The sequence below is a fragment of the Aedes albopictus genome, chromosome 3, assembly GCF_035046485.1.
Source record: "Aedes albopictus strain Foshan chromosome 3, AalbF5, whole genome shotgun sequence".
Lineage (NCBI taxonomy): Eukaryota > Metazoa > Arthropoda > Insecta > Diptera > Culicidae > Aedes > Aedes albopictus.
In genome coordinates this window covers 85,198,436-85,215,398 of record NC_085138.1, presented here as the reverse complement: position 1 = coordinate 85,215,398, position 16,963 = coordinate 85,198,436, and the positions used below count along the sequence as shown (strand labels likewise).

General features: G+C 38.7%; 2 protein-coding genes across 5 annotated transcripts in view; one reads left to right on the top strand and one right to left on the bottom strand.

Moving 5' to 3' along the window:
- Positions 1-1,588: 1,588 nt before the first annotated feature.
- Positions 1,589-4,569, top strand: LOC115269608 (uncharacterized). Of its 2 annotated transcripts, XM_062859916.1 has the most exons (3): positions 1,589-4,254; positions 4,309-4,381; positions 4,457-4,569. In XM_062859916.1, exon 1 carries the CDS (start codon positions 2,367-2,369, stop codon positions 4,077-4,079), a length of 1,713 nt encoding a protein of 570 aa, XP_062715900.1. In that variant the 5' UTR covers positions 1,589-2,366; the 3' UTR covers positions 4,080-4,254; positions 4,309-4,381; positions 4,457-4,569. The 2 variants fall into 2 exon arrangements, with proteins under 2 accessions (XP_062715900.1, XP_062715899.1); XM_062859915.1 differs by having other exon boundaries at positions 1,589-4,381.
- Positions 4,570-6,454: 1,885 nt separating this feature from the next.
- Positions 6,455-16,963, bottom strand: part of LOC109404827 (relaxin receptor 2) — a 354,324-nt gene continuing 343,815 nt past the window's right edge. For all 3 annotated transcript variants that reach the window (XM_062857075.1, XM_062857076.1, XM_062857074.1), the window contains one exon: positions 6,455-8,820. In XM_062857075.1, the coding sequence (XP_062713059.1) occupies positions 8,779-8,820 (42 nt within the window). In that variant the 3' untranslated portion in view covers positions 6,455-8,778. The remainder of the gene's footprint in view (positions 8,821-16,963) is intronic.

The window sequence follows — 16,963 nt, the reverse complement described above, 5'->3', positions numbered from 1 at the left end:
ACAATTTTTAAAACAAGTACTCCAATGCGAACTTTTGCCCCATAGTGGGGGCAAAAGTTCGCATTATGCGGGGCAAAAGTTCGCACCTTGTACAGGGTAGTTTATTGGAGTGATGTTCATTTATTTCATGTTAATTCATGTTCATCTTTTCACTCTTGTCATGAAATCTGTTTTCTTCTGTTCTTAGAATTACGACCCAACTGGAATGCGACCTGGTGTTCAGCTTTTGTATAGAGTGTGTTTTATGAAGACTTCCACAACTATTAACTAAGAGCTTCCTTTACAGCGTTACTGAAGTTGTCAAAATACATTGTGGGGTAATCATAGAGATACGTGTTGCACAAAATGCATGAAAAAAAAAATCAAATATGCAGCAAAACTGTTGAACGAGACTGTTATCGAATCTTATCCCCGTCAGTATGGTGATGGATTATAACTGTGAATTTACAAACTAAGCTATGAAAGATCCCGGTAAAGTAGATGAACATAAGACCTTCAGAAACATACGAAAACACATGACGAGGATGACGAAGCAAATGTTTTAGAATGTTTTTTTAGCCATTTTTCATTTATTGATTTAAATACGTGAACATAATGTTTGCTTTACAATCAATCTTCTTACAAAACTAAGTTTAGACCCTCTGTCGCAACGATTTCAGGGTGCATACTACTCATATTATGCATATATAGTAGTTTCTATATGAAATTATCATTGCTTCAAAGATTCTGTAATTATATTGATGTACTAGACTCAGAAATCTAGTGCGAACTTTTGCCCCACACCTACTGCGAACTTTTGCCCCACTGTCGAGGTTTTAACAATGTCCCTTTCTGCAAGAAGCACTCGTAGTTTATTGTTTATTTGAGTGCACCTCGCGAACTACTATGGAATAACGATTCTCCGACATAAAGAGGTTATGAGATACTTCTTCTTCCTGTTACTACAAATTCTTATTTCAAAATACCCAAAAATTCTATCAAAACCCCTAGAAACACATTTTTTCGCATAACTCTGCCAAACCATAACGTAATCGTTCCAAATTTTATTGACGAGTAGCTGACCTGATTATATGTCGAACCCATACAGATTTGTTTGGGTCCTTAACTCGTGCTCAGAAAAAGACCCACTGCGAACTTTTGCCCCGTGCGAACTTTTGCCCCGCATTACTCTAGGCGGTGGAGCTTTTTTTGGGTTGTTCGTTCAGCATGAGCTTTTCTAGTCGTGAAAGCTCTTTGCTGAGTGGTTATGAATTCCGTGGCCAGGACCGCATTGGTGTTCGCTTCGATCGATCGTTGGGTGGTTAGCATACTCTGCTTAATCGTTTTGATTTTGAAAAATGTGTGCTGAATCTCGATATTCAGTATTGCTCTCTTGAATCTACCTACGATCCTGTCCAATTTGGAGATGTATGGGCTGCCATCTTCTAGTAGCGGATATATGCACTTCAGGGTGTTGATAATATGCGCCGGAAAGATTCCTTTCCTGCGGCATTCCAGGAGGTTTTAAAATGTCTCGCAATGTTGTGTCCAAAATCGCATTCTATTTTGTTGAAGAAGCTACCGTGTAAGAGAGCCATCTTGTAGTTTGTTCGTGAATTTCGACTGGAATTTGATTTATGTTTTCGAACTGGCTTTCTCAGTCTAGGGAAATTCAAAACGACTGGTTTTGTATTGCCCGACGTTTCGGCCTTGTGTATTTGGCCTTTTTCAAGGGTAAACTAAAATAGAATGCATAATTTGGTATTATAACATAGAACGGGAAACTTAACATAAAACCATAAAACTACACCTACACTGTCTGTCGTTCTTCGTTACATTAAGTAATGCCGAGAGTATCATTGCGTGCTTCTTGTATGCCTAGGTTTTCTAAAATAACACTTATTAGGGACATTTATCATTTTATCACATTTAAAGACTTACGAAATAGTTATTTAATTTTTGGTTTTGGGACACTGTACTGGACACACCTATTATCAACGACCTGGACTGTGCTATTACAATATGATTTTCAACGGTTGGTTCAAAGATGGCGGGTGAAACAAGGTAGAGCTTTCGTGTAGTTGGATAAAGTTTATCCGTAGAACTTGATCTAACATTAATTGTGTGTGCTGTGTGTGCTATTGCTAGGTTGCTCTCTGCGAGAGTTGGCTTTTTTGATTGTATGCAATATGCCAGCGTAGGCTGTATTGAGGCCATCTACGTCAGTGCGGAAATTTATGGTATTAGATGTGTTCTGTATATGGCACATTTCTAATATTGGTAGGGCGGTTGATCGGAAAGTGCGATCTACTATTTTTGTGCCGTCGAGATTGAAGGTGTGGTTGTGTTCGATCATGTGTTGTGTGAGAGCTGTTTTTGCATGAGTTATGTCTGTTGGTGTGTTAACAATCTTGTTTACATCTGATTTGTGTCCGCTCATTCGCTTTTTGAGTTGGTTGCTAGCCAAGTACATAGCAACTATCCTTCAGGAAAATTTCTCCAGTCAGTACAACATTAGGGACAGCTTCAGCTTCACGGAATACATAAGAACAATCACCATCCCACCGGATCACGCACTCGTATCCTTCGATGTTGTGTCTTTATTCACCAACATTCCGAAGGAGTTGATAATACGCAGCATTTTACATCGGTGGCCAGATATTAGTAGAGGAACTCGAATCAATTTGGACCTTTTCCTCGAAATGGTGAAGCTGTGTATCAACAACAGCTATTTTTGCTTCAGAGGCAAATTCTACCAACAAACCTTTGGTACGGCCATGGGGAGCCCCCTATCACCAATCCTGGCTGACTACGTCATGGAGGACTTGTTGGAGTCGGTGACCAAGAAGTTAAAATTCAACGTACGCGTTCTGAAGAAATACGTAGACGACCTCTTCCTCGTTCTACCGCAAACCGAAGTGCAGAATACATTGGAAACGTTCAACCAATATGACCACCATCTGCAGTTCACCATCGAGATGGAGAAGGATGGCACCTTGCTCTTCCTGGACACGCTTGTGATTCGACACGACGATCAATCCGCAACGACGAAGTGGTACTCCAAACCCATATCGTCCGGCCGCCTACTCAACTACCACTCGTTCCATCCAACAGCCATGAAAATGAACGTAGCGATGAACTTTATGAAACGCGTATTGCAGCTCTCCACGGATGGCCAAATCGAACAACAGAAGAATCAGATTTTCCAAAATCTGAGGAGAAACGATTATCCCTCCTCGCTCATAAACAGGATGATGAACCGCATTACCAACAACAATGCGCCTCCACCACCCACTTGCCAAAGACCACCTCCACCACCACCGCATCGCTCTCCATCACCGCCATCCCCAGAACCACCACCTCCTGCGCTGCCACAAATCACCCCAACGTCAACACTGCTGCTGCCATCTCCGCCACCTCCACCACCACTACAGACACCGCTACCGAATCCATCGCCACCGAATGCTGCAAATCCACCAACAGAACAACAACAAATTAACAGCACGCAACGAGATCATCATCACCAAGTCACAGAAGTCCTCTATCGATCGATGCCAAATATTCCAACACTGACCCGTACCATCTCCATCATCCTGAAAAAAGATTATGATCAGGTAAAAATAGCCACCAGAAACATCAAAACAACAAAATCCCTGCTGAAAACAATCAAAGACCCAGTCCCCCCAAATGATCAACATAACGTTGTCTACAGTACTCCATGCAATAACTGCGAAGGAGTCTATATCGGAATGACTAGCAACCAACTCAAAAAGCGAATGAGCGGACACAAATCAGATGTAAACAAGATTGTTAACACACCAACAGACATAACTCATGCAAAAACAGCTCTCACACAACACATGATCGAACACAACCACACCTTCAATCTCGACGGCACAAAAATAGTAGATCGCACTTTCCGATCAACCGCCCTACCAATATTAGAAATGTGCCATATACAGAACACATCTAATACCATAAATTTCCGCACTGACGTAGATGGCCTCAATACAGCCTACGCTGGCATATTGCATACAATCAAAAAAGCCAACTCTCGCAGAGAGCAACCTAGCAATAGCACACACAGCACACACAATTAATGTTAGATCAAGTTCTACGGATAAACTTTATCCAACTACACGAAAGCTCTACCTTGTTTCACCCGCCATCTTTGAACCAACCGTTGAAAATCATATTGTAATAGCACAGTCCAGGTCGTTGATAATAGGTGTGTCCAGTACAGTGTCCCAAAACCAAAAATTAAATAACTATTTCGTAAGTCTTTAAATGTGATAAAATGATAAATGTCCCTAATAAGTGTTATTTTAGAAAACCTAGGCATACAAGAAGCACGCAATGATACTCTCGGCATTACTTAATGTAACGAAGAACGACAGACAGTGTAGGTGTAGTTTTATGGTTTTATGTTATGTTTTCCGTTCTATGTTATAATACCAAATTATGCATTCTATTTTAGTTTACCCTTGAAAAAGGCCAAATACACAAGGCCGAAACGTCGGGCAATACAAAACCAGTCGTTTTGAATTTCCCTAGACTGAGAAAGCCAGTTCGAAAACTTAAGAATATTTTATGGAGGAATTCTCCGTGGCAGAAGGAGCAATCGCTGGAAGATTTTCTGAAATCAATCTCTGGAGGGTTTTTAAAGACATCTATAAATTAATTTCGGAAGAAACCTATGGAAAATATTCTAAAGAAGTTCTTAGGAAATTTTTTGGAAGAATCTCTACAAGAATTGCTGAAGGAAATGCTGGATAAATTTCGAAACGAATCTCTAGAAGATTGTCTCTTCTCGAGGAATCCTGGGTTAATTTCTTGAGCAATTCCTGGAACAACTACTGAATGTAAAAATGTATTCATAAGAAATTTTGTAGAGAAGTCCATTGATTAATTCGGACGAAATTCAAAGAAAACTTTTGGAAGGAGTTTATTTTCCATAAAGAGGTTTCTGAAGAATCATTGAGGAAATCTATAGAAGTTTTCTAAAGAATCCATGTAGAAATTTCTGAAAAAAAAATCCTAGAAAAAATGGTGGAGGAACTCTACAGGATGTTCTGAGAAGAACATGGAGCAATTTTTAAAATCTAATCTTTTGAGAAATTTTCGAAGGAATACCTAGACAAATATCTGAAGTGAAGTTTCTGGAAAAATTTCTCTAAGGAAACTATTCAGAAAACCAAGAAAATATTGCTAATCCATGCAGAAACTTCTGGACATGCAGAAACTTAAGGAAAATTGGACGCATTTCCTCTTTTTTTGTATTTTTTTTTTTAATTTCGGAATACTATTTTCAAAATCGAATTTCATGCATACTTAGGGGAAGAATGGAAATGTTTATGAATTTTGCAGAAACCATTTTTGAATCAAATTAAGAGGAGCATACAGTTTCGCCTTGAACTGATTTCTGAAGGATACTTTGGAAATCTTCCTGAAAGCCCCTCTGGAGAAAGTTTAAAAGGAATTAGAGCTGCAATTTTGGCATGAAACCATGGAGTAACTTCTTAAGAATTCTTTGTAAAGTTTTGTACCGTACACCTTTCAGAATTTTTTTTTTGGGAATCTCAATAAAAATTTCTTAAGGAATCTTCGGTAGATTTTTAAAAAAAAATCATTGAGGAACTTCTGTCGCCTGCTTGGTCAAATTTTTCTTAAGGACTCCTTTGAGGAATATCCGAAGAAATGCCTAAAGAAAATTTGCGAATAAATATGAAAATTTTCTGAAAAAAATTATGAAGAAATTCCTGGAAAATTTATGAGGGTATCATTAAATGAATTTCAAAAAAAAGCACGATGAATTTTCGAAATATTAAAAAAAAAAACTCCTGGAAGGAGATCATGATTTCATAGACCTAATTTTAGTGGGGAGGATAATTACTAATGTTGAAATAGAGATTATTCGAACATGTAAAAATACATTGGAAAAATTTGTAAAAAAACATAAATTATTTTTTAATATTCATGACGGCGCAAAAAATCAAAGAGCTTAAGTAAAACTGCGAATGAACCAAAATAGGATATTTTTTTTTCAAAGCATATGTTTAAACTGGGAGTTAAAAGTTATTATCTAAAGAGCTCGTTACTTAGTAATTAGGTTACTCAGAGTAATTAGGGGTAATCTCGATGACACTACTGCTGTTAATGTTACGTTTGCAGAATTTCACCATTCTATAACGTGGTTATCGAGATGTAGTGTACATACCGTTGTTGTGATATATCCTACTGCTTCCCAAGGATTGGGAAATATCTGTGTTGGCATCATTCGGTGGTGTCCTGATGGGTGGTGAATCCATTCAAAAAAGCATATGTGGTTATACAGCGGCAGCAAACCAACGACAGCTGATCCGGTAAAGTTAAGGGCGTAAGTGTCAACTGAACCATGGCAATTTGACGGACGAATGTCACATATGTAACTTGATGGCTTTCACAATATGCATTTGAAGTAATTACCCCCAGCTAGTAAAATAAGCGCAAAAATATCATTTCATTGTTGTTATCATCAATCACCCAAGTTCCACATTTAAAAATACAAATTCTTCTTTTACACTTCTGTACAGAAAATTCGAGAGATTTTGTATTTGATCTTCTTGTTTTCGTTTTTCTTCTTAAATAATCCTTAATATATACGTGGAGAGGTCTCTAAAATGGTCTAAGCTCTCAGAGTTGCTCTACAATGCGTTGGTTTTGTTTTTAGATTTTGGCTTGTATTTGCTGAGTTTGTGTTTCACTCTCGATTTTTTTTTTCAACTGTACATGACCATTACTGGTTTGTTTTTTATTTATTACTTCAATTAGTATTTGATAATTTAGCATAGGTAGACAATCCATTAGAATGGAGTTTTTTGAATGATTTATGGTACTAAATTCTCTGATAAACATATAATTATGTAAAAACTTTTCATAAATATTCATGTATTTCGAATGGTGGATCAACGAAAAATCCATTGTAATGGTTTGTCTACTTGAACAATTAGGCCAATATGAACCAAACTCCTGAAAGCTACCGTCGCCTGTAGTATAACAATTGATCCGAATGAGCTTCCAATCAATTTACTTCAATAAGTCGTATCGCATTCGAATCACTTTCCAACGAACACGTTCAAACCTATCAGTTTAGCACGCACTTTGTGTACAACATGTAATCTCTTGCGCTTGCTAGTCTATCTCCGGCACAGTGGACGAACCTGTCACCTAAACGTCCTAAACCGTCCTAACCAATTAACATCACAGACATATCACTGTCACCGTCGTCGTTGTTGACGTCGGCCAACAGTAGGAAGTTATACTTGCCATTGCCATCGCCATCGCCAGCGGCCTAAATGGAACAGATCGGGCCTCCCATCACGGTGGCGCAGCACGGTCTGGATACACCAGGGACCAATCGAAACGCATCGGAACACGCAATCCATTGTACTCTATTGGCAGAAATAACGCGGTCATTTTATTTTAATACTATCTTCTTCTTCTTCTTCTTTTTCTTCTTCGTTTTTATGGGTCTACGTTCCTACTTGAACTTTGCCTGCCTCTCTTCATCTTAGTGTTCTTTGAACACTTCCACAGTTATTAATTGAAGGGCTTTCTTTGCCTGCCATTGCATGAATTTTGTATATTGTGGTGACGCAAGCACAATGATACACTATGCCCAGGGTGCCGAGAAAAGCTCTCTACCAGATCTGGAATCGATCCCTCCATCTCCGGATTGGCGATCCATAGCCTTAACCACTTGGTCTCCAGTTAGTCTAGTGGTTAGGGCTATGGATCGCCAATCCGGAGACGGCGGGTTCGATTCCCGTTCCGGTCGGGAAAATTTTCCGACTCCCTGGGCATAGTGTATCATTGAACTTGCCTCACAATATACAAATTCATGCAATGGCAGGCAAAGAAAGCCCTTCAATTAATAACTGTGAAAATTGAATATTATCACGGTCACCATGTGGTACCTTTAAATCTGAGTATTTTCAAACTAAAAATTGTATCTTATAATTTGATTCGAATCTTACTTGAATTTTATATAAATTCCATTTTCTAGAAATTTTTTAAAAATAAATCCCATCCATCTTTCCATTTATCAAATAAGGCAGCCATTAATAAGATATAAACCTCTCGAGCTGACCTTTCTTTTCAGCTTATGAACAATAAGCAAGCACTTCTCCAAACGAACACATTATTTCTGCCAGCATTATACCTTGGCCTCAACTCGGCCTTCGCGGTCATCGGTCATTCGCCCGCACATTACAACTCGCAAACGAAGCTGCTCCGACTGCGGACGCTATCCTTCTTCAGTAGCACCTGAAACGATCCCTTCCGCTGGGGAGTCCTCATGGTGACCATTTCCAAACCGACGGCCCCTTTGTGACTGGACCCCGAGGCGGCAGTAGCAGAAGCAGATGTGGTGCTCGTAGCACCGAAGCTGAGACAAGGCTTCAACCTGAGGCTGTTGTCCCTGATGATGCCAAAGCCACCGCCACCGGCGCCAGTATTGTTACTAACTGACAGTGACATTGGGCCCGATGATGGTCCGGCTGCCGCACCACCACCACCGGAACAGGGCTCAATCATCGTCAACGTCGAGTCGGTCATTGCGGTCATGGCGGACGTCGACGATGGCGAACCGGGATTGGACGAGCGCTGCTGTAGTTGTTGGTGCTGGTGCTGGTGCTGTTGCTGGATGGGAAGGAAACAGTGTCGATGATTGCGGTGGTCCGGGTTGGCTGCCACACCGCCGGTTCGACGACGCGGATGGGACACCGTGTGCCGGCGGCCGACCAGCCCCGTTGTTGTCTGCTATTTGAACTCGTACACCTTGGTGTTGGTCGAGCCGCGGTCCTGCGGGATGGTATAAGGAAAGAGGGTATTTCTATTGAGTGAGCTATAATTTTTTTTTTTTTTTTTTTTTTCAAAGTGATTACGGCGGTAGCAACACTGTGCTTATGTTCTACACCGCACCCTTTCCCTACATTTGCTTCTAGGAGCCTCTATTTTTGTTTCAACACACAGAAGTACGTAGGCGTGCGTGGCCCAAGTCGACACTGTTTTGGCCTGCGTTGAACAAAAATAGTTTTAACAAAAGTTTCCCCTTTTTTCTTTTTGTCAATTGTTTTTTTGTAGTATGGTCCATGTAATTAGTTAGGTTCTTGTCAATTTGTCAGTTATTCGAAGCAGATCTCCAAGGTAATAGTAAATTAAGTCATTCTGATCTGTTCTGTCATAGCAGCTTTAGTCTTTGCTTTATTGAAGTGTAGTTTTATTGGAAATATGCTGAATGTCGTTATTGAAAAGAGACTTCTAGAACTGTATTCTGCTAGTTGTTCCATCATGCACATACGTCATGTCTTATTAATGCCTAGGAGATTAACGGTCAGCTGTCCATTGCGTAGAAAGTCAAGGAAAATAGGTTTCTTTATTGTCAGTTGTTATGCAAGCCTCGCTTGATGCACTGTCCGCGAGAACTCGTCATCTGTACACCAACTAATCCGTATCTTCATACACAGCTAAATACTGTACTGTCAACCGGCGAAAAGCCTACGGGTATATATTAAAACATGAATAATCATGCTGTCTAGCGAATTGTTTCCTATCGTCCATAATTGTAGTCTAGCCCCAACTGCAAGCTTTTTTCCAATCTTAGCGTAAATTGTCTTCTAGATACTTCTAGATAGATTCATCGAATCAGTCGAACCCGTATGTTAAAATACAGTCAGGTTTTTTTTTACGCGGGGGATACGTACCGCGTAAAAAAAAACTCAGTTCAAAATTCGAAAAACCGCGTAAAAAAAGTCTCACCATTTCTCGACGAATCATGCAAAAATAAGACGATGATTTTTTTTTTGTATGGAGTTTTATTTACGCGGCCGCGTGAATGAAAACCGCGTAAAAAAAGACCTGACTGTATAGCCGATCCTGTGTCAAATTGTTTTCTTGATTTCTACTTCTCTGTGTTCATCTCTTGTGTCCTTAAATTGTCATCGGTCCAAAACCTACAGAAACATGTAACTGAACTTCTGATATTTTTTCTGTTGGTGTCATAACACCATCTACGAGATAAACAAAAATACGCCAAGTTGGTCAGTTGATTGTAATAAAACAAAAATTGCTTGTCAATTATTATGTATTCATCCCCCTACAAATACTATGAAAAATATTCAAATTTGTTCTGTCCCATCGGTCCTACCAAGATAGACCATGTCATTTTCTCTCATGCGTGGCCTAGAAATGTCAACCTAACCTAGTCATACACAAGTAACGTTGTTCAGTTAATAAAAAGCAGTCAGTTTTTTGTCCAGTCCGAACTGTCACGTCAAACGCAATGCGTTTAAGTGTTCGCACGTTAGCTTCGAATCTATCAGCACAATTAAGTGCTGCAAATCTCCTTCCCACTATTAATTATTTCGGTTGATTTTATTTGCTTCATTTAAAGAAAATATAATCAAGTACCCAACATTATAAAAATTCGAAAAAGCGACTATGACATTAATAAATTACTAATCAAAATCAACCGAGAAACGTGAGAAATAGAGCCCAAACAACATTTTGAAATCAGCTGACTGTAAAAGGTTCCAAAACCAGTCACAAATCCTATAAAACTTTTATAAGGATTTGTAACGATCATCAGAACCTTCTCAAATCCAACCGATTTGGAACTATTGCTTGGGAATAGACTCTACTGAGCCCTGGCGGTTCCTCCGTGTTTATCGAGCATGTCTGATGCATATGATCAGCCATACTCCATCTGCAGCAGCCGGTTCGTGATGAACCGTTGGAGGCGCATTAAAGTGTTAAAAAGGTGATATGTTTCACTAAAGAACACTACATTACAATAATCAAAATGAAACTCCTTCACTTTAATACCGTCAAACCCTGCGAACTTGGCCAGGGATTTCTATTGAGTGAGCTATAATAGAATAAAATGGTGTTGAACTCAATTTACTACCCAGCAGAAGAAAATAACAAGAGAATAACATATCAAGGTATCTTAAATACTACCATAGCTTAATATGCCCTTCATTAGGTGGTGTAACAAAAACGAATACCAAAATTTTGTATAAATAACACCTAGAAAATAACAAGTCTTGTTGTTTCAATAACCAATGCATACCCAAAATTTCAAGTGCTGTATTTGTTATCCCAAAGTTATTGAATAACAAACTAATAACATTTCTTGTTATTAAATGTTTCATTTGTTCGATGACTTCATGATATAATAGCAGGGATAAAGACGGAGGCCTCTTGACGGACGGACATGAGGTGATCGAAAGGTGGAAGCAGCACTTCGATCAGCACCTGAATGGCGTGGAGAACGTAGACATGGGAGACTACGGCAACGGAGGAAACGACGACGCCAGTGCAGCGGAGGACGGAAATGAACCAACTCCCACGCTGAGGGATGATAAGGATGCCATTCACCATCTCAAAACCAACAAAGCAGCTGGTAAGGATGGTATCGCCGCTGAACTCATCAAGATGGGCCCAGAAAAGTTGGCCACCTGTGTGCATCGGCTGATGGTCAGGATCGGGGAAACCGAACTGCTACCGGAGGAATGGAAGGAAGTTGTAATCAGTCCCATTAACAAGAAAGGCGACCATTTGGAATGTGAGAACCTCAGAGCGATCACTATTTTGAATGCTGCCTACAAAGTGCTATCCCAGATCATCTTTCGTCGTCTCTCACCTAAAACGAATGAGCTCGTGGGAAGTTATCAGGCTGGCTTCATCGACGGCCGGTCGACAACGGACCAGATCTTCACCGTACGGCAAATTCTTCAGAAATGCCGTCAATACCAGGTCCCAAAGCATCACCTGTTCATCGACTTCAAAGAGGCATACGACAGTATCGACCGCGCAGAGCTATGGAGAATCATCGACGAAAACGGCTTTCCTGGGAAGCTGACTAGACTGATTAAAGCAACGATGGACGACGTGCAAGACTGCGTAAAGGTTCGGGTGAACTATCCAGTTCACTCGAATATCACCGGGGACTGCGACAAGGTGATGGACTTTCATGCCTACTCTTCAATGTCGCTCTGGAAGGTGTGATGCGACGAGCCAGGCTCTACTGTAACAGCCGGGGAACGATTTTCACAAAATCCGGTCAATTTGTGTGCTTTGCGGATGACATAGACATTATCGCCACAACATTTGGAACGGTGGCTGAGCTGTAAACCCGCCTGAAACGCGAAGCAATAAAGGTCGGACTGGTGGTGAGTACCTCAAAAACGAAGTACATGCTGGTTCCGTCTGGGTAGCAATGCACAGTGGTCCACGAACCAGATTTACGAGGAAAGATGCATTCAACGCATTCAAATAAGTTTTTAGACAAATATGGTCTTCTACAAAGTTGTCCCTAATAATAAGGCCCTCTTTAAAATATGCATGAAAATTAGGGTGGTCCATATTTTCAAAGAAATTGGTAACCAAACTTTTTTATTTGCTAGAATAACTGTACACATTCTCCGGGAAAGTTGTAGATCTATCAATTTTGAGCAAGTTTGCTGAAGACACTTTTTATGTAGCTTTAAAATTGACCGATCTAGAGGTATTTTTCTGAATAAACTTAGGGTGGTTCAAGAAAAACCGGTTTTCTAGCGTTAACTTTTTCAGTTTTGATTTTTCATCAAAGTCGCCCAAGAAACACTTGTAGAGCATTTGAAGACGCGTCGTTTCGTGAGCTGAGATGGTCGTTATCTCTTTTGGTTTAAAAATTACAGGCATTTTTCTTTAAAAATCATGGTTCTTTTTAAGGTGTTATGACCTATGTTATGACGGGTTGGGGTAAACATAAAAAATATCTTTTGTCCGCATTCAAAAGAAGAAATATTGTTATAAAACATATCAAAAAATTAGAGAGGTGTTAATTTTGTAACTCAAGTGAAAAATACTTGAAAAGTGCCTATTTTTTCTGGGGAATCATCAATATCTTTTGAACGGAATGACGTAGCAACATTCTCAGCGCACGAAAATGCGCGTTTTCGGAAGCTCTAAAAGTGGTTCTTTGGCGACTTTGACGATAAATTTGAAACAAAAAAGATAAAGCAATGAAACGATTTGCTCTAGCGTCACCCTATGAAAACTATGGGAAAATGTTCCAAATTTGGTCAAAACAATTTAAACGCTTTATCTTTTTTGTTCGTAAATCTGTTTCGTGGACCATTGTGCAATGTTACGATAGACTGGGATACTTTCAAGGTGGTGGAGGAATTCGTCTACCTCGGATCCTTACTGCCCATATTCGCATAGTTGACGTAAGCGCCGCTGTAGTTTTATCTACACTATTTCAATTTTAGCAATGAATAATACGTAATTCAATTTTTCCCGCGTTGACATTTAACTAACGATGGAATCTTTTATTTTATTGAATAAAATTGATCACAAATAGTACATGTGTTAGATATTAGCTTGTGTATTAAGCCGTCCTTCTTTTTGCAAAAGTTGGAAATGTTAAAAGTTCAATATTGCAAAACGATCGTTTTTTTTTTTTTTTTTTTTTTTTTTTTTTTTTTTTTTTTTTTTTTTTTTTTTTTTTTTTTTTTTTTTTTTTTTTTTTTTTTTTATGGGTTTTCAGTTGGAGCTGCGTGACAGCTTGATTGTCAAGGCTGAACCCGTTATTCAAATTTCATCTCTACCAAGACCAATGTTTAGACGGAATAGGCTATGTTGCCCAATTTAACACCAGTTTTTACATTGTGCCTAAGTAGTTTTAATCAAAATTTTGCATTTTCCCTCCCGTAGATGTATTAGTCATGTCTGTCTACCCTCAGTCATGTGAAGTATATGAAGCTATCAGAATAAATCTTTACCCGCGAAACCTGAAGCACCAGGAATGTTTATATCCTTGATATTACTTCTTGGAAATAACATAACACAAAATGCTGTCTATGTTGACAACTGTGCCTATGCTATCTCCAAGAAATATTATGTAAAATGTATAGTTGAATTAATTATGGTCAAATACCAATTGAAGACAACAACCATTACTGCAATAACACCTATGTTGGTAGCCACCTACAGCACTGGCGCCATCCCCAATGATAGACACTAGTTTTGAACATGTCATGCATGGGCTTCCAATGATACGAGAAACGAAAACAACCTAACTATTAAAACAGAGCCAATCCGTTCATTTGTCCTATCGGTCCTACCTAGATAAACCAAGTCATTTTCTCCCCGTAACCTAGAAATGTCAGCCTAGTCATACACAAGTAACGTCATTCAGCTTAGAAACAATCAGTTTTTGTCCAAAATGTCACGTCGAACGCATTGACGTCAATAAAGTGTTAAAGTATGGTCCACTGCACGAACTTGGGCCGGCCCGCTCACTCCCAAAGATAATTTGGCGTTTGAGCGGTGTCGTCACCGCTCAAACGTCAAACCATGTGTGAGAGCAAGCAGGCCAGTAGTATCGTGCAGTAATCCATTGTTCGCACGTTAGCTTCGAATCTATCAGCACTATTATGTGCTGCAACTTTCCTTCCTACTATTTGGTTGATTTTACCAGATTTATATAAAGAGAATATTACTGGATATCATCGTAATATTGAAAAAACAAATAAATTTGTTTTGATAAAATTACTAATTTAAATATATTTAATTATTGTAAATTGCTCAAATTATTGTAAATTTAGTAGTAAATCAAAATCAACCAAAAAACGTGGGAAAGAAAGCCCAAACAGCATTTTCAAGTCTACTGGCAAAAAAGTTTTCAAAACCTGTTACAAAACCTATAATATTTGTAGTAGGATTTGTAACGATCCTCAAAACCTTCTTAAATCCCACCAACTTGGAACTATTGCTTGGGTATAGAATCTATTGAGCCCCGGCGGTCCCTCCGTGTTTATCGAGCATGTCTGATGAATATGCAAAAACATATGATCAGCCATACTCCATCTGCAGCAGCCGGTTCGTGATGAACCGTTGGAGGCGCATTAAAGTGTTAAAAAGGTGATATGATTCACTAAAGAATACTACATTACAATAACCTTCACTTTAATACCGTCAAACCCTGCGAACTTGGCCAGGGAATATTGCAAAACGATCGTTTTAGCCTAAAAACCATCATGCCAAAATTTGAAGTCCCTATCTCTAGGCTAACTGGTCCTCCACGGGGCCTAAAGTTCTCAAAAATTGTATGGGGTCAAAAAAATCATGAAATTTTTCTGTCGAAAAAATACAGTATTCCACTAAAATCGATAACTTTAGGACCCTAAAGAGCCAAAAGTGTGCTCAGAATTGCGATATCTCTTTTCATTTTAGAGTTATCGGACAAAATATATCAAGTTTCCTCAAGGATCTCAAAAAATGGTCAAAATGTTCATTTTTAGGTAGTTTTTCAGAAATGAAAAGAGATATCGCAATTTTGAGCACATTGTTGGCCCTATAGGTCCTAAAACCACCGATTTTAGTAGAATAGTGGATTTTATTGACGAAAATTTTTCATGATTTTTCTGACCCCATACATTTTTTGAGAACTTTATGTCGTGGGGGACTACTTAGCCTTGAGATACGGACTTCAAATTTTGATATGATGGTTTTTAAGCTAAAACAATGTTGCAATGTTGAACTTTTAACATTTCCAAATTTTGCAAAAATAGGGATGGCCTATTGAGTATGCTGTCATTGCCAATGGTGGTTACGTTAACTATACGATCATGAGCAGTTCTTTGAATAATTCCGGAAGATGACCCTGGAAGAATTCCGAATAGTAGGTATCTGTGGGAGAATTTAAAAAAAAAATCTATGGAAAGTTTTTGTAAAGATCTTTTTGAGAAATTCCAAAAGCATAAATGTTATAATTCCGGAGCAATTTTTACTCATTAATCCGGGATGAATCTTTACGAGATTTCTAGGATAAATGCTTGAAAAAGTTCTAGGATAAATGTTTACAAGAGAGTTTCAAAGATAACCCATTGAAGAATTCTTGAAGCATTGTGATAATTTTAAAGTGTGTCACTGGATGTATTTTTAGAATTTCTTTTTAAGAATTCAGAGAAGAGTCCTTGGCAGAATGCTAAGGGGAGTTAAATCCTGAAAACCTCTGAACATTTTCTATCAAAATGTTTGGAATATTTCTGAGAGAATCTTTGGAAGAATTTTGGGATTATAGATTTGTGGATAAAAGTTCCATCCAGAGTCTCTGTGGGTATTTCGAAAGGTATCACTAGAGGAATTCTTTTAGAAATCACGGAACTAATTTCCGATTGTTTACGTAGAACAAAATCTGGGAGAATCCCTAATAAAAAAACGGGAAAAAAAACTTAAAAAGAGTTGAAAAAAAAAACCTTAGCTAGAATCCGGAAGAAATACCCAAAGAATTCGGGGAATAACCTGAATGAATTTACTGATATAATTTCAAGAAATCATCATGGGAAAATGGCGAAGAGCGTCCCAGAGAGCATGGCGAGAGAAATCCGTGAAAGAATTCCGGGAACACTCAGAGAAAAAAAAACAAGGAAAATCCTTTTTCGAAGCAATGCCTGGAAGATTTCCGGAAGAAATGCCTGGGAGAATACTGCCGTAATTCTGCAAAGTGACGTAAGCGCCATTCAAAATGCCGATATTTTTCGGTATATTATATATAATATCTGGAGTAAAAATAACACTGTGGTATGCCTGCAAGATCTAGTCGTAATCTATCATCAATGGAAAGAAACTTAGAGGATGAGCAAGAGTTTTATGCATAATAACCAAAAAATGGGCCAAAACTATCAATGTCACTTACGTCACTTTGCAGAATTACGGCAGAATAGTAAAAGGGAACTCAAGAATATTTTTTGAAAAAAAAACTTGGAAATATTCCGCGAAGAATTGTGAATGAATCTATGTAAAAATCAGGGAATAATTTATAGAAACAAAAATACCGGAATGATTCATTTTTTGTGGAAAATTTGTGAACATAGTTCTGGGAGCATCTATGGTAGAACTCTTGAAGAAAACTCTGGAAGAATACAATAGAATATTTGAGAGAAGAAGCTCGACA